This window comes from Rhineura floridana, chromosome 11 (genome assembly GCF_030035675.1).
Source record: "Rhineura floridana isolate rRhiFlo1 chromosome 11, rRhiFlo1.hap2, whole genome shotgun sequence".
Classification (NCBI taxonomy): domain Eukaryota; kingdom Metazoa; phylum Chordata; class Lepidosauria; order Squamata; family Rhineuridae; genus Rhineura; species Rhineura floridana.
This window is the reverse complement of record NC_084490.1, coordinates 56,440,771-56,458,805: the sequence shown is the minus strand read 5'-3', so window position 1 is coordinate 56,458,805 and position 18,035 is coordinate 56,440,771. Positions and strand designations below refer to the sequence as shown.

Below are 18,035 nucleotides of genomic sequence, written 5' to 3'. Positions count from 1 at the left end.
GGTGGAGGTCTTATTCAGTCCTATACCAACTTATGTGGGAATAAGTACCACTGAACCCAATGGAGCTTACTTCTGAGTAGTCACAAATAGGATTGCACTCAGTTTCATGTTAAATGGAACTTCAGCTCTTGCCTTGCCAAAGCCTCAAACAAGCCCTCTTTGCTTTTTTAACATGGTTTCGGTCTTTCACCGAATAACAGTACAAATTGATTTGACTAGGCTAGTTAGGACTGAGGTAGCTTCCCAACCTACAGGAAAGCCTTTGAGACTGAGGCTATGAGCATACTAGTCTCCTACAGCAAAGCGTTTCCATTGGCCACACCTGGAGGAGCAACAGGTTGATCTGCCAGTAAGTTGTAAAACCTGTTTGAAGCTGATTTAAAAGAAAGCGCACTCAAGCTGATCTAACCAGGTTTTACAGTAAAAAGGGGTGGGGTTTGAATATTGTCGTGTGCCTTCATTTTCAGAAGAGAGAGGTGGAGGTGCACTGGAACCAGCAGAGCAGTGAGTGTTTCTCCACCCTTACTGCTCCGCTGGTTCCAGTGCGTCTCCACCTCTCTCTTCTGAAAATGGGGCATACAACACTAGTCAAAACCCACCCCTTTTTACTGTAAAACCTGATGGGAGCAGCTTGAGTGCATTCTTTTTTCAAAAAGTTGCTTCAAAGAGATTTTGCAACTGATCAGCAGATTGCTCCTCCAGGTGTGGCCAATGGAAACGCTTTGCTGTAGGCAACTAGTGTACTCACAGCCTAAGTGTGTCTCTACTCTGATTCAATCCAGGTCCCATTTTTCATTCAGCAGACGTGGGGAGTGACCCAATTTCTCTTTCCAAATGCAAATTTTGTCAGATAGATGAATTCTTTTTGGAATCCCAAATATAAGGAATTTTCACTTCATCTCTTGCTTTGAGAACCAACAAAAGGGCAACTTAACCATGCAGCAAGTTGCATCATGGAGATGGACAAACCCTAAATTATAAACTTAAGAGTATAACTAACAGCCCAGATTAGTTCAGCAAGCAGTTACTTACATTTTTGAACTGGCCTTTTCCGGAGGGGGTTCCCCTCCTGCCGATGGTCTGAAAAACAGAGAAGAGCAGAAGTTACATGGAGCTTACTGCACAGCAATTGAGTTTCAAGTGTTTCACAACTTGGCACTGTTTACTTAAGGCTGTGTGTGGATGTTGTAAACACTGCTGTCTCTCCAAACCAGTATTGCACCAATTTGCCCTGCAATGGTTTACATCTCAGCTGAGATTTTGTTAGTAGTTTAAAGATGATGACAGCAGTTAATAATGAATATCAAAAAGAGCATGCAGGCTGCCTTGAAAAAAATCTGAATGTCATGGTCAGTAAGGCCAAATCCTGAAACTGAAAAGAATTGTGCAAATGAAGCAGATTGGAATGTATTTCCTTGAAGCCCCCACCTTTTGATTAGGTGTGCTCCAAACTGGTCAGGCAAGGGCAGGGCTCTGTGCCTTTATCAACTGCGAAACAGGCAAAACTGCAAAAGGAGAAGCATTTCCTGTTAACTGTGTCACCAAGCTGAGAAAAGCTGCATCCAGTGAACTTCTGCCAGTTACACAACTGCAAGGCAAAAGAACCCTGACAGAGGAAAAGGAGGAGGAAGTAGTAGTGACATAACCCATGCCATGATGACCACTGGAGGGTTTGGCCAGCCCCTCTCTAGCTCCTATGATTTCACTAGAAACTTTCTACGCATTTTTCAGATTTAATTTGCAGCCATAAGAGCAAGCAAAGTATGTGTATGTTTAAACATTAAAGGAAGGAAGGAAGGAAGGAAAGGTGCAGCTCATCATACATGTTTGGTAATAGCTCTTCAGTTTCTACCTTGATTTGGCCCAATTGAATTGATCTTCCTCATCCCAGTACTCTTCATCGTGCAATTTACCAACCAAGTTCTTCGTCCGTATTTTATCCACAGGCTGATACATGTCTGTGAGCCAAAGAGGCTTAACAACTGAAGATCCAGAAGTCTGAGAGGAGGAAAGGATGTGGGAGTGGGTCACAAACCTCTTTAGTGTTAAGACTGTCAAAATCAAGGTCAGGGATGGGCTTTTCAGATTTTGTTGGGACTACTACAACTCCCATCGTACCTGACCATTGGCCATGATGGCTGGGGCTGATGGGAGTTAAGAGTCCAAAACCAGGGCCACAGATAGGAATAGGGGAGAAATTCATTTGGTTCACATTTAGCATGACCTAATTCACACTTTCCAATATGCAAACTGAAATACAACTATCTTTTAAAAGTGGCACTCTGGAAATTTTGCACTTCAGTTCTCCAACAAAAAATGCATATATTAAGAGAAAGACACACAAAAATTTATATATTGGTAAAAATTATTGAAAATAACATGCATTATATTAGGGAAAACAAAAATGCTTATATTAGGCAAATGTGTTTAAAATGCTTATAATAGGAGAAATGCCTACAAAAATGCTTACAGATATTTGTGCTAATTTTTTAAAAATTTCAAACTGATGCAGGTATTGAGAAAACTGAACTCAAGATTGGAAAAATGAGATATGGGGGGAAACTTAAATTGACAGAATCTCTAGAGGCAGGATATCTCTCATTATCAGATGTTGGAGAGAAACAACAGCAGATTACTGTCTCCATCATTCCTAAGGGTTATATGGCTGGTCACTGTCAGACATGTGTTAGGCTAGATAAACCTTTGGTATGTCTAGCAAGGTAAGACATGTTACAATTGTTATTTCTGTTTTTTTTAATTCATGAGAAACAGAGGCTGAGAAACTGGAGATTGCCCAAGGCTACACAATGCATCTTTAGTACAGACGGGAATGTGGAGCCACATCCCTCAGACTCAATGGGAAGCGGGAATGACTAGCACACCATCACCGTATATTACCTTTTTTTCTGGTGCGCCTTTCTTCTTTCTGCCCAGAAAGGTCCTTTAATAGAGAATAAAAGGAGATTTTTTAAAAAAGTGTTTGATGTTTGTTTTAGAAGGCTGTGCAACACCTTTTGGTGGTGTGCAAATATTTTATGAACCAGGATACAGTTTTTTGGGTGGGGAGGTAAACACATACTCATATTTTCAATTTCAGTGCAATGTTTTACATTTCAGGCTCTGAAATTTGGAATCTGGGTTTTAAAATGCAGTACCTGCCATTGTCTGCTACTATGTATTTAGAAAGCCCTTTTTTTAACCACCATGACCCTCATTTTAGGTATTTCAAGTGACTAGAGTGGCTTGGTTCATTGAGAATATAATATAACCACTCCTTTCCATCAGGTTTTGGTTTCACATCTGGATTACTGGGTTTCATAATTAGTACAAACTATTATATCAGACTGCCGCAAATAGGTATAAACAGTTCAAAGCAATTAAGTACCGTTTATTTCAAACCAGACAATGTTAAATACAGTTTTCCACAATTCACACAATGCTTAATTAACAGATTACACAATGGGTGATGGGAAATTTATTTATTTTATTTATTTATTATTTGGTTTATATCCCGCCCTTCTTCTCAGCAGGAGCCCAGGGTGGCAAACAAAAGCACTAAAAACATTTTAAACATCCTAAAAACAGACTTTAAAATGCATTAAAACAAAACATCTTTAAAAACATTTTTAAAGAAGCTTTCAAGACTTTTTTTTAAAAAAAGATTAAAAACATTGGGTTTTTTTTAAAAAAGTTTTAAAAATATATTAAAAAGCAATTCCAACACAGACGCAGACTGGGATAGGTCTCAACTTAAAAGGCTTGTTGGAAGAGGAAAGTTTTCAGTAGGTGCCGAAAAGATAACAGAGATGGCACCTGCCTAATATTTAAGGGGAGGGAATTCCACAGGGTAGGTGCCGCCACACTAAAGGTCCGTTTCCTATGATGTGCAGAACAGACCTCCTGATAAGATGGTATCAGTGGTGGGAGCAGAATGCTTGATTGGGGGTAGAGACACACTGTTTTGCCAGTTCCAGTGTGTCTCCACCTATCTCTTCTGAAAACGGAGGCACACAATGCTAGGCATACTCTGCCCCTTTTTACTGTAAAACCTGGTGAGATCAGCTCGAGGGCAGGTTTAAAATTTTTTTGCTTCAAAGACATTTTGCAACTGATCAGCAGATCAGCCTGTTCCCCTTTCAGATGTAGCGAATGGAAATGCTTTGCTGTAGGCAACTAGTGGGAGTAACTTGCTTTTTCTCAACTAATTATAGCGGGAGACAGATTCTCCCTGGGGAAGTGGCAGAATCCCTGGCACCCAAACCATGAGCTTAAGACTGGGCCCTGCATGCAGAATCCTGAATCACAAAGAACTAAGCAACCCTGGGCAAGAATTACCGTTTTTCATGAGGGCTGCCATCCCTTGATTTAGCTGCCGAACGCTGAGAACAGATCTGTTTAACAAGAAGAGGAAGGCAGGCTTGTGACTGACGAATGACTAAGTGACTAAGATTACTCACAGGTGGATATAATCAGTGACTGGGTTGGTCAAACAAGGGATTCATTTGTCGGCATGCCTATAATTATAGTCCTTTCTACAAAATAAAGGAGCTGGGGCTCAAAGCTAATCTGATACCTCAGAGATGTTGCCTGTGGTTATTCAGTGGCAGAGTCGACTCAAGACATTCTGCTGCTTGGGGTAGACCAGCAAATGCTAAAACACTCTCAACAGCTCCCACTGCCTCCTCCCCCCCCCGTGCACCATCTTGCTGGCTCTGCACATGCTGTTTTAGTCACCATGACATTCATTGGTGGCAATGCAGACACTCCAACAAGCTTTCCGGGTAGCCATCTCGTCCCAGAATGGGTGAAAGGAAGGGTCCTTCCTCTGAGCAAAGCATTGGGATAATGGAGCAAAATAGCCTCAGAGAGTCCTAGGAGGGCTGCTGTCTATTTAGCTATATTGGCAAAAAATACTCTTTTAAATTCCTTCTCAGAGTGAGACATCAGGAGGATAGGATGTTATATTCCTGGAGAGTCCTCCTTTGCTGAACCAGCAGAAATACTGCTTAAAGTTTAACAGCTTAAATGTTTATCTCTTGGATGCAGGGGTGTAGTCGTCCAGGGTGTTGGGGGTTCTTAGACCCCTTACCTTTTTGGCAGCAAGGTCCCAGTAGGGTCCCTATGTCTCCAGCATTCTACAAGCCAATCAGCATGAGTGTTAGCTACTGAGAAGAACCTCCTAACATGCTTCCTAGTCCTTTCCTGTTGGTTGAAACCAATCAGAGTGAAAGGAGGTAATTGACCCACTAGCCAATACACTCCCCTTTCATGCTGATTGGCGCCTGGGGATGTTTGTTGTGGGAGAAGGCATGTGCGGAAAGGATTGAGTGTAGAAATGACAACAGTGAGTGAGTGAGTGAGCAGGCATGGCATGACTATCATGAAGGGACCCTACACTTCTGGATTTGCCACCACACTACTGCTTGGATGGTGGGGTCAAGTGGGCCCAAGGACAGCCCGACAACAGCAGCAGATGGGGAGGTTCAATCTGCCACCTAGTCTCAGGGCTCACCTTGGCTCATGGGAGGGCTAGCCCTGTTCATTAGTGAGGGAAAGGCACTCTGAACAGAGGGCCTCTCCTATTTATTCCATATAGTTCTGACATTAGAAACAGAAGGTCCATTTGGGGGTGGGGAAGGGGAGTCAGAATGAACACTGGTATAATTGTCTAATTATACCCAGTGGGATGTTAGCCCTTCCATAGCAGCAGAATATAGCATCTTGGTGGGTCATTCACTGCCCATTCCAAACCCTTGGGATATGGCAGGTTAAGAAATCAATATAAGGAACCTTTAAAAAATGGATTTTGGCTTACCTCAATCAGGCAAATTACTGCAATGATAATCATTATCACCGCTGTCACCGAAATAGCCAACAACAGCTTGTTGCCGTACCCATATTCTGGAATCCCCTGCCTTGCTATCTGCAAGATTCAACAAAGGAAACGAAAATGGAGGGTGGCCTTCCTGTGTTTCTGCCCTTTCTGCCTCCCCCCCCGAATCAAACACCATTTGAGGTTTTTCACCATCAGATGAACAAATAAAGCTGCCTTATACTGAGTCAAACGTTGATCCATCTAGCCCAAGATATAACTGCTCCATCTGACAGCTGCTCTCTGGGTCTTTCCCAGCTTCACTTCTTGGGATATTTTAAAGTAAAGATGCCAGAGCTGAAATCTGCCATCTTCTGTATGCCAAACATGTGTACTTCACGGATGGCACACCCTACCTACACCACACGCCTTTTACTTTCTCTCACGAAACGTGATTAAAATATAATTGAGAATCTTCCTAAATAATCCAGTACCACAACTTACAAACAGCAACTGAATTCACCTGTTGCCATTAATATCTTCTTTTTTTAATCATTAATTTTAATTTGTCTGTCTTCACCTCCAATTAGATTCTTGGTTGCTTGTGGTACATTTACAATAAATGGTGCACCAAAAAAAAAAGGCTTAAGATCTACATTCTTTCCTAAAATATTGCTCTAAGTCAAATTTCAAAATGAGATCTGATTATTTTGAAAACTGAACCGTTCAGGTTAGAAACAGGTGGGAATCTTCCCCCCCTCCCCACCCGCAGAGTGTTGAAAATGATAGGGCTGAGCCACGGTTGCTCATAGTGTTTACATTCATATTTTTATGGCCCACTTACCTCTTTTGTCAAACACGTATTGTGGACTTTTATAGTTCTTCAAAAACCTGTGAAACCTTCTCCCTCCCCCCCAAAAAAACCAACAGTGTGTGTATGTCAGTGAGAGCACACATGTGAGTATACAGTTACAGTCAATGACAGAGCTATCGTTCCAACTTCAATGTTCTTAAAAACCATGTTGTCAAATTTGGTATTTCTGCAAAACGTAATTTCTTCTCTGCTATTCTCCCATTTGCTCTGGTCAATTTTATGCTGCTGCTTTTTGCCTCATGTGCTCCTTTACCTGCTTTTGCCCTCTGCTGCAGGTAACTTCCCAGAGGCTAAATCTGCCTCAGAACACAACGTTCATTTCAGTAAAGTACAGAAACCAGCTTTCCAAAAACTGATACCAAATCAGTTCCTGGTGACTGGCCCAGTAAACAGGCTTTGAGGGCACAGCCAGGTAAGTTGGCTTGGCCTGTGTTTACCCCTTACCTGAGTCCTCTGGAACTTGGTCCCGAGAGCTTTTGGACTATAACTTCCATCAGCCCCAGCCAGCATGGCCAATGATCAGGGACGATGAGTGTTGTAATCCAAAACATCTGGAGGGCACTAGGCTGGAGGAAGGCTGCTTACCTCATCAGAAGGCTTTCCCATTTTCCTTGGGCTTGCTGTAGTCATATTGGGTACATTCTTGGTAGACCAAAAGTACGACTTCCACAGGGAGGTGGTCTCCTTGATGTTTTCTCTCTCACTAAAGAGTTTCATGAGGAGGCCTGTCCTGGAGATGAGCTTAGCACAAGCCATCTGGATGGTGGGTTCGGTGCAGTCCATTTTCAGGATACGGATCACATGGGATATGAGGTTCCTCACTGGTGCATTTGGGATGAGGGATTCCAAACGCTTGTTCAGTTCAGATTCAAAGAGGTCACCCTGAAGCAAATAGTCACCCGGAGCTGGCAAAAGCTGAAGGCGGGGAGAAGTAGTAGTCCTCTGTTCATGATGCTCCCAGTGCGTCTCGTGGGACAAGGTTATGTCAGGGGAGAGCTCGTTCAAAGAGGTCTCCGAGTCATCAGCTGGGATTTTGGATTTCAACTCTCCTTTCATTAGCTGGCTGAGCAGCTCCTCCTTCTTCAATATCTCAGACTCTAGACGCTCCCGCAAAACTTCCACTGAGTTTTCTCCACTCTCTTCATTTTGGAAGAGGTCAGGATTCCTCTCTGATGGCGAATTCTGACTAGTTGGCACTGCAGCCTCTTTTCCAACAGGAGTGTCTTCCACCTGGTTGGCCTTCCTGGATTTGTTGGAGTGTTTCAAAATAATGACCACTTTGCCTGTCAGGTCTTCGGGATTCTCATCCACCAAGATGGAAGCGGTCAAGGGAGGGCTCTCAGTTGGGGACTGCAAAACAGAGCGTTTCGAAGAGGACTGAAGCGCTGCTCGGTGAAGCCTGAGAAAGGAAGCCACACTTTGAGGTTCTAGGCCCTCTGCTAGCTTCCTCCAGATTTGTGGCCCAGCATGCAAATTTGGGTTAGTTGGCTGCTCTGCATGCTGCATAGCAACCTTTGCAAACTGTCGCCTTTCTCTGCCAACCCTGAGAAATGACTCTGCCCATCTTGGATTTTTCCCAAGCCAAATTTCTCTTTTTACTTTTCTCAGATGGCCTTCCTTCTGCAGGGTGACACCTGCAGATGAACCTTCCACAGGCTCCTCCGTTTGGACCTTTGACCCACCTTGGCTCGCTCTTTCATCTTCCGCAATTTTTTCTTTGAGTGCCACCTGCAGCAAATTGGCCAGCAGGTACAGCTTCTTCAGCTCACTCTGGTCAGCCCACTTCACATTCAGAAGGTCCCCAGTGTTCAGCGTTTTGAAGCCCTTGACTGATTTGAAAAGGTTGGTGGGGAGTTTATGAAAACGGATGTCTAACTGAGACCGGCCCTCAGTGGCTGAGAGAGCCAGAGTCACATTGTCATGTAAAGGCTTCTCAGGTACGATGCTCAGGATGCTGCTAGCATTCAGTTTCCTGGTTTCTAATATCTTAATGACATCTTCTTGCATCTTACTCATAGTTTCATCTTTCTCTGCTCAGACACAAGAAAAAAAACAAAAAAAAAACAGAGTTCTCCAGAATCTACAGGCAATGGGTTGAAGGGAGGGGACTTGGAAATGGACAAATATATGTTATTATGAGTCATTGATTACATCTACAACATACATTTAGAGCACAAGGCTTCCCCCAAAGAATTGTGGGAGTGGAGTTTGTTCAGGGTGCAGGAATTGTAGCTCTGTAAGGGGAAAAACACAGTTCCCAGAATTCTTGGGGGGAAGCCATGTGCTTAAATGTATGGGGTGAATGTAATTATTCTGTTCAATTCATGTTGGAGCTGGCCCCAGCTGCATTTAAACCTTATACCTTTTTACCTGGGAGTAAGCCCCATTGAACTCAATGGGGCATACTTCTGAGCAGACATGATTAGGACTGCATTCTTAGACCATATTCACATCGTACATTTACTGTTATTCCACTTTAAACAGTCATGGTTGCCCCCAAAGAATCCTGGGATGTGTAGCTTGTGAAAGGATGCTGAGGGTTGTTAGGAGACCCTTATTCCCCTCACCGAGCTACAATTCTCAGAGTTCTCTGGGAAGAGGGACTGACTGTTAAATCACTCTGGGAACTGTAACTCTGTGAGGAGAACAGGAGTCTCCTAACTCTCAGCACCCTTCATAAACTACACTTCCCAGGATTATTTGGGGGAAGCCATGACTGTCTAAAGTGGAATAAGTGTATGGTGTGAATATGGCCTCAGTCAAAAACAATGGGTATTAAATAATGATCAATCAGTGAAGGAGATCACCTTGGATATTTGGATGGTCAGCTAACATTTGCCAGCAGGGGAGAAAGAAGCTGTGAAACTGATTTGCCTGACCTGAGGGAAGAGTCTAGGGGACACATTAGTTGAAAAAAATATGAAGTGGCCCTTATGTTGAGTGAGACCATTGGTATCCCCCACTAGCCCAGGACTGTAAATTCCAAATAGCAGTAGTTCTCCAAGGTCTCTAGCAGACAGTTCTTTCCCAGACACCTATTTTAGATCTTTTCAACTGGAGATGGCAGGGACTGAACTGGGTTCCCCCTGCTCTCCCCACTGAGATTTTGCCCTTCTCCAACAATTGAAGGTTTGAAGCTGACTGGCAGAGATGCTTGGAGGAGTCTGGAGGAAAAAGTTTCTGGCTTCAGTAGAGACATAGGGGAGAGGTCCTAAAAGAACATATGGGGGTGTCACCTGGGGAGCATGGGATAGCCCCCACTCCAATGTGCTCACACATAGAGCACTTCTAAGTGAGGGGAGACCCTGGCCCAATCAGTGCCCCCCTTCACATGGAGGAGCTCTATGGATGTACATTGGTACTATTACGCACATAGAGTCCCTTCATAAACAAGGAGATGGCAGAAAATGTGGCTTCTGTGCATGTCAGGGGTAAGACTTGTACACATGACCTCGTTATGTGCCTCTTCTTTCAATGTGTGATTGTTGTCTGAATCTTTAGGGCAGTACTGTTGTGCATCTAGCATCACCTTCATGTCTGTGTTTGCTCTGCGCACTTTTTCTGCGTGCTTCTGTACCCCATTTTATCCTGAACCTGTAAACTTGTAAATAAACTTAATTTCATTTCTCCAGCAGACATCTATTGTTTTATCAGTGAAGTTTTCCTTTCAAAGATCATTTAGAAATGTGGAGGAAGAGTTCAACTGCAGGACTCTGGGGATCAAGAGTGCACATTTGCAGACTAGTTTTATGCAGTTGCAATCACTCACTTGTAGTGTTATTTGTTAATGCATTCTGCTGATGAGCTGTTTTTCAAATGTTTTTCTCCCTTAGAGTGAAAATAGACAGAAAGAAACAAGTGTGTCTTTTTTAAACCTACCACACAGAGTGAAGTTTGTGGCACATGAGTCGGTACAGTCCAACTTGACTGTGTCACACAAGATTTCAATGTCGTCCTGAATATGGCAAAGGCAACAGGACATCTTCTTGGGCAAGATGCTATAGACAAAAAAGGACAAACACCTCATAGCCTCTTCTCATTCCTTTCCTAATAGCTTTAATTGTTCTGAAATGTATTCTATTTGATTGTGCCTTTAAAAAAATACCCTTTTCTTTTGTGGTATGACTGGTCCATTAGTCATGCCCTTTGTATATGGCCCTGGAAATTTCCAGGCACTGTGTTTTGCTCTGCAGGAAACTATGTCTCTCTGACTGCCTCCTCAGTTTGAAGAACAAAGGGTGGCAATGAGGGAAAGGGTCTTTTCCATTGTGGTCCCCCCCTCCCATGGAGCACTATCCCTAAGGAGACTCACGCATTTTGATGTCTTTGGCACGAAGTAAAGATTTTTCTATTCTCCCAGGTTTTTTAACACTCTTTTAATGTTAATCTCTGGTGACAGATGGTGATTGGTTGGTTTTAATTCTTGCGAGGTGGTTATAGTTTTTCTTATGTGTTAATGTGTCTGTTTCATGGTGTATGCCCTTTGGATTTTATTGCCAAACTGTTTGTATTTTTGTTGTGATTTAATTTTGCTTTTTATTTAATGCAGGGGTAGCCAACGTGGTGCCCTCCACAGGTTGTTGGACTACAACTCCCATCAGCCCCAGCTGGCATGGCCAATGGTCAGGGAGGATTTTTTTTAAAAAAAAATTATTACATTAATATCCCACCCTTCCAGAAAGAGCCCAGGGCAGCAAGGATGGGAGTTGTAGACCAACAACAACTTCTAGAGGGCACCACATTGGCTACCCCTGCATGTCACCCAGAGAATGTATTTTATGAGACAACTAATGTAAATAAATAACTGACAGGGGTGGCAGTGGCAATAGTTTTGCTGTGAGGAAAATATCTGGTGTATTTGATTAAATGATTACTTGTAAGAGATCCTGTGAAGCTGCCTTATATTGCCTCTGCAAGCCTTAGCCTGGTCAGGCTTCAGGGCATCACAGTCTGGGACATGACAAGTCCATCCAAGTGGCCCAAAAGTAGCTGCATGGTCCAAAATGGGCAGAATCCAAGATCCAGAGGAACAACTAAGGCAGGGGAGCTCTGAGGCAGGTGCGTGCTCAAAGTCAGGCAAGCTGCCTTTTAGGGAAGCTTGTCTGCCATTCCTGATCCTCTCAGCGAGGAACTTTTGATAAGTTTCTTAGGAACCCCTGAGTCCCCTGGAACACATTGTGGAAACCACTGCTCTGGAGCAACCACCATCTCCACAGTAAAACACTCACAATAAATCCAACCTGCAGGGTAGGAAATAAATGCAATTCACCAGCAGCTTGAGTAGAAAGAGTCCCAATTTTGGTGGGTGGGTCTTGCAAAGCCCCTAGCTGCCTACCCAGAGGTTTGAGGGACGGGGAGGAGCAAGAAGAAAGGAGGTAGGTAGGATAAGGTTAAGTGTCTTTTCCAGTTGTCCCCTTCCTTCTCCCTCTTGGAACTCAACAAAAGGAAAAGGTCACATAGTCCTTACAGAGTTTTCAATTGCAGAGAAATCTTGAGAAGGTCCTCCAATATATTTGGGGTAACTTCTGTGCCACCAAGGTCCCTGAAAAAAAAAGACACAAGAGTCTTTGCTCTGATAACACCAAGACATACCAAAGATACAAACAAAGGAACACTTGTCTAGTGGGTCAAATGTCAGGGTGACCCAGTTTAATGAAGCTGACTGGGTTACCTCACGCTGGTGAATTATGTCTTAGCCTAGCCTATCTGACAGGGTTGTTGAGGGGATCAAATAGGACAACCCCTATGTCTGCTACCCTGAGTTCCTTGGAAAAAGGATGGGATATAAATGTGATAAATAATAATACAAAACTTTTTTTTTTAAAATAAGGCAATAATTTTCATTAGGGCAGCTGTTACAGGAGAAAGGATTGACTGCTTCTGAACTTAACATAGCTTTGTATCATGCAGAATGGAAAAGGGAGAGCCAGAAGCTCAGTCCTGCCACACATCAAGCAACACTAAAGAAAAGAGTGCCTCAAAAGTGCATGCAGAGTTCATTTCTTTTTCACTGAGTAACCATAGTCTGTCCCTATGCATCTGGTATTGGCAGGATGTGGAGGGGAAAACTTCCTAATAAAAATGACTTTGAAGCAGGCTTGAACCCTGAACCTTCTTATTTTAAAAATGAAGTGCAAGATCCGGCCTGCCTCAGAGTTATGCTTTTGATTGGGAATCTAGATTCCTGAAACCAATTAGGGATGAACAAATCTGTCAATATTGGTGTCTCTCATTTTCTCAGTCTTAAGTTCCGTTTGCCCCAATTTGACATCCGTTTGCACTTCCTTTGAGAAACAATCCTCATGGAAATTCATTAGCATTTTAGTGTGTATTTCCCGTTATACACTCAGTTTTTGCAAGCAATTTCTCCTTCTGTAATGCATCTTTGTACAGGCATACCCTGCTTTAACATACGCAATGGGACCAGACGGCGTGTATGTAAATTGAAAGCGTACTTAAAGAGAAGCAATTATCTATGCATGTACTGCACTGAAATCGCCACTAGATGGCAGCGGCATCATGCCATTAAGTGTCCGTAATTGTGAAGCGCGCGTCCATTAAGCAGGGTATGGTGGCGAATGGAGCATGTACATTATAGCGAGGCGACGTTAAGTGAAGCGACATTAAGCGGGGTATGCCTGTATGTTATTTTCACTAACATATGTATTTTTACATAAGCATTCCCCTCACACACGTTTTTGTACACAGTTTTTGCTTGGAGAACTGCATTGCCAAATCCAGAGAACTGCAAATATCAAAGGGTAACTGTTCTGGTGCATTAATATGTGAACTGGACTTGTTCCCCACCCCCTGGTATCAATTGCATTGGGCTGATCCAGGTTCCTCAGTGGTACACAAAAGCAGCCTAAGCAGATGATCAAAGGAACTCCACATGTTATCATCCACTCGTGTTCCAGGCATGGAAAACAGTTTCCAGTACTAAAACCTCGGTTCGGTCCATATTAAATTATGGAATCTGCACATACTCAGAGACAATCTCCTCCCCCACTTTTTTAAATTACTGTACACATTTTGAGGAGCTGAGCCCTGGCAGTAAAATCAGGCTGCAGGGGAATGCCTTCTACTATGTGAGTTACTCAGAGACATGGGGGGTATTCACACCTTACTCTGTAACCAGGTAAAGGCCCCCTGTACCTGGGTTCAGCTGCTCTTGAGGAAGAGTCTACAAGTCTGAAAAACCACCACATGTACCAGTCCCCTGAAGAAAGATCATGAGGCTAATAGTGTAAACTTGTTTTAAAATTTTGTTTAACTTTATTAGTTACATTTATATTCTGCTTTTTCTCTAAGGAGCTCAAGGTAGCTTAAATGGCCCAATGTTTTCCTCACAACAATCCTATGAGGTAGGTGCTGGGAGGAGATATAGCAGCTGGCCAAAAGGTCGTTCAGTGAGCTTAATGGCTGAGTGGGGATTCGAACCTGGGACTTCCCAGTCTCACCATTCTAACCACTACACCACATTGGCTCTTCAGATTTCACCATGACGGGAGAAGGCTGAAGTTTTTCTCCCGAGCAAACAGTAACCCTGAATAGTAGCATCTCTCGAAGTGCAGAAAAATCCTCAATGAAGACAAAAGCAAATTTATTTCAGGTACTTACAGAAACTTCAACGAGGGCAGTCTGTAAAAATGGTCATCCTCAATTACAGTCAGTGGATTATGGCTGAAAACCCTGCACAGTGATGGAGGAAAGAAACGAATCATTACCAGTTTAATAACCAAACAAAAACCAGCATCTTACAAATACCAGGCTGGATCAAAATGATAAACTGCATAGACCAAAAAACATGCCCCAGTGTCTTTAGAGACACTGCCAGTTCTTAGCTTTTCAAAAAGAAAAAGAGGGAGATTATGGTTCTCAGCTCTGTCTGGAAATGCGGAAGCCATTCTCTCTAATCCAGGGGTGTGGAACCTGTGGCCTTCCAGAAATTGTTAGACTCCCAGCAGTGGCAGCAGAGCACTTGTTAGCACAGGGATGGGTTGGAGCAAAGCAGTGGCAAGGTCAGAGGATCTCTGGGTTGGCAGCACTGGTGGCCAGTGCTGTGAACTCCCAACTCCCCTCATCTCTGACCATTGGCTATGCTGTCTGGGGCTGATGGGAGCTGGGAGTTCAGTGGCATCTGGAGGGCCACAATTTCCACTTCTGCTCCTGTCACATGTGAAGATTGTCAGCTGTTATTCCTTAGTGAGGGAAATGAGCTCTTTACCTGCTCAGGGGCAATTTTATCTACTTGGGGACATTTTTACTCTTTTTTAAGATTAAGCCCTGGCACCAAAAAGAAATGCGAGGACTGATCCCAGGCACAAATATTGCAAAGGATCCAGACATGCCCATCTTGGGCAGCAGCTGCTTTGCTGATGCCCCAAAAGATATCCCATTGCAAGTAAGAATGGGCGAATCTCTCCATTTTGCTTTTTTGCAGTTTTTCATTTTTCTAGCCTTAAGTTCAATTCTCCAACTTCCACATCAGTTTGCTTAAAAAAAATTATGAGCATTTCAGTGCAGATTTCTCCTAATACACACATTTTTGTATGCAATTTTGCCTAATATACACATTTTTGCAAACAATTTTCCCTAATGTATTTTGTCTGTTATTTTCACAAATATATGTATTTTATGCACACTTTATATGCATGTGCATTACATCACTTCGCTACAGAACTGCACTGCAAAATTCAGAAAACTGCAAAGTTCAAAGAATGGCTACTTTTTGGTTCATATATTGTTTCAGGAAGTGCAAATAACCCTTTATGTGTGAATTAACCTTTAAATGTGAACTGAATCAAATTTCTCCCCTATTCCTAACCCCAAGCCACTGATTGGGCTCCTCGTACTGCCTGTCAGGTTTTGATGAATAGGTTGTCTATGTTGGATCCAGACTCCTGAAATCTTGTTTTTATTTTTGCAAGTTACATTTTTATTTTATTCTTCTGGATGCAATACTTTTGAGTAGTTTCAGAAGACAAACATCTAACAACAAAAAAGAAAGGTCCAGAGGACTCAAAGTATATTTTCACAAGACACTCTAAAGTATCTTTCACCCCCTCCTGGGCTATTTGTGTTCATGCGTGCAATTGCAGTGCAAATGTACAATCCCTTTTCTGCTGATTCAGAGTTACAGTTATTCAGTAAATGACTGTAACACAGCCTTGAATAATCAGGAAAGGGATTGACATGGTATTGCCATTTTTGGCCAGTTTTGCTGGGAAAAGATGTGAAATACCCAAGCTTGTACACAGGCCTGTGAAGAATAAGAGTTACCTCTAGATGGTCAGGCAAGAATTTTTATTAATAACTGGAAGAGAGCTAGAGCTGGTTCTTCATCTGGTATCGTCATCACAAATGCCAAACGCTGGTATGTGTGGATAGATGAGCTAGTAAACATTTTTTGTGGCCTAGTAGCTTGTGTGGAATGAGTCAGCTATGAACACTCTCTAGCAGCCTTGGCCAGCCTGGTGCCTTCCAGATGTTTCGGGCTACAACTCCACTAATGGAAGTTATAGTACAAAATATCTGGAGTGCACCAAGCTGGCGAAAGCTGCTTTATAGCTTCCCAGCCTCCAGGGTGCTTCTTTATCTTCTCTGAGAGATGCAGGAGAAATCTCCCTGTATCTGATGTGTGTGCGGCAGACTATTTCAATGTGATTTGCCCAAATTTTAGCGTCCAGAAGCTGAGGTTTCCAGCCCTGGTATCAGTGACTTATATTTTTAAAAAAGAGAAAAGCACCAGAGTAAGCCAGCCTCAAACCTAATGCTTCCAATTTAAAAGCTCTCTCCATTAACCCCAGATATGTCCTGAAGGGCTCTGGTTATTCAGTGAGAAGCTATTCTCTGTACATGCTCAGAGGCCCTTTCTTCAATACAATTGTATGCTACATCTTCTAGGGCTGAAGTCTGCAATTAAAAACAATATTAAAGATTGAACAAAGGTCAAAGAAAAGCAGATCCCTTTCATCTCCCCAAGGCATTATTAGCCAATATTGTTTTTGGGGCGGCTTTGCGCTAGCGGCTGGCTTCTCTCAGTCACCGGCCGGTTTCACTTACAGCTTGAGCAAAAACTGCATTCCGTGCCAGGCCTGAAACGCCCCTTGAGTGATCCGCCCAATAATGTTGCCACTGAGATTTCTGGGAAGGGAAACAAAAGCAATCATTGTGTGTAGTATATGGCATTGTCCATTTTTATTTGATATCCATGTCCAATAGTGGAGATGAAATTGGCACAACAGAGTGATTGTAGCAAAATCTGAGAGTCATTTCTCTGCCCAACCCTCTCCAATTAAGCAGCTGACCTCTTCAGCTCTTTTCCCCAGTACCCCCCGTCATTTACTATTGCGAGTTCCTCCCCTGACTGAACCCTGGCACGTATCTCTAAGGAGTGCCATCGCTTAAGCCTGTTTGGAAATGGTAAACTCTTGATGCTGGTGATCTCAGGCTCATAATAAGCCCTGTAGCTGGCACATCCTCAGAGGCACTTTGGTGCTTTCCCATTTACATGGGCTGAACTCTGGCACCGAGAATCAGTTCTAGGCCTGATTCAGCCCTGGTACTTCAGAGTTCAGGCCTGTATGCCACAAATCATATCATTATAGAAAACAGGGTACCTCTGAGCACATGCAGAGTGCATTTTCTCCAGCAATGAATCATCCCACCTGAGAGCATGGGGCAAGGTTTCCAGAGAGAATTGGCCCCCTAGCAGGCTTGACCCCCAGAATCCCATTGATTTTAGAAATGGCTGGAGGTAGTGAACCACTTCCAGGGCAGAGGCATGGCAGATTCAGGGCCATGGGCTTGACAGGCATTCCATCCCTGGTGCCCACCCCCCTCTCCCAGCATAGACTGTTTTATGACTTACATAAACTGCAGAAATGGGACAGGTTCAAATGCGTTTTTCTCAATGAAGTGGATTTTATTACACGACAAGTCCCTGTTTAAAACAGCACACAGAGGTTATCAAACTAGAGACTAGAAGAAAGAGGCATCCACCCTACTCCCATGTCTTTTGCTTTGGCTTTTTTCATCTGATGCTGTTGGCCTGGATTACTCAGCTTTAATAAAGGACAACTATCCTTTAGCACAGTCCCAAGGGGAATCTGCACAGAATTTGACATATGGCAAACACGCTTCTACAGTTGTTCCAGTTAAACAAAAATAGAAGTGAAAGCTTCCAAATCCTTCAAGGCTATGCCAGCGGATGGGTGGAGGGAGAAAGAGAAGGCCTGAGGTTCACCTAGGCTCATTCATGTCACACTAATCTATGGTGATGGCTGAACAGGAGCACTCTCAAATATTATTTGTAGCATGTTGGTCAAATTTGCACCACATGGTCAA

The 18,035-nt window shown here is 43.2% G+C and overlaps 1 protein-coding gene across 1 annotated transcript in view; it reads right to left on the bottom strand.

The window, feature by feature from the left end:
* Positions 1–18,035, bottom strand: part of LOC133366930 (leucine-rich repeat-containing protein 37A-like) — a 39,296-nt gene that overhangs the window by 11,867 nt on the left and 9,394 nt on the right. The window contains exons 4-14 of the mRNA XM_061590481.1: positions 17,560–17,631; positions 16,752–16,832; positions 14,307–14,378; positions 12,154–12,228; positions 10,566–10,684; positions 7,272–8,716; positions 5,816–5,923; positions 4,336–4,391; positions 2,899–2,941; positions 1,853–1,998; positions 1,033–1,080 (exon numbers count right to left, since the gene is read on the bottom strand). Of these exons, the coding sequence (XP_061446465.1) occupies positions 1,033–1,080; positions 1,853–1,998; positions 2,899–2,941; positions 4,336–4,391; positions 5,816–5,923; positions 7,272–8,716; positions 10,566–10,684; positions 12,154–12,228; positions 14,307–14,378; positions 16,752–16,771 (2,132 nt within the window). The 5' untranslated portion in view covers positions 16,772–16,832; positions 17,560–17,631. The remainder of the gene's footprint in view (positions 1–1,032; positions 1,081–1,852; positions 1,999–2,898; positions 2,942–4,335; positions 4,392–5,815; positions 5,924–7,271; positions 8,717–10,565; positions 10,685–12,153; positions 12,229–14,306; positions 14,379–16,751; positions 16,833–17,559; positions 17,632–18,035) is intronic.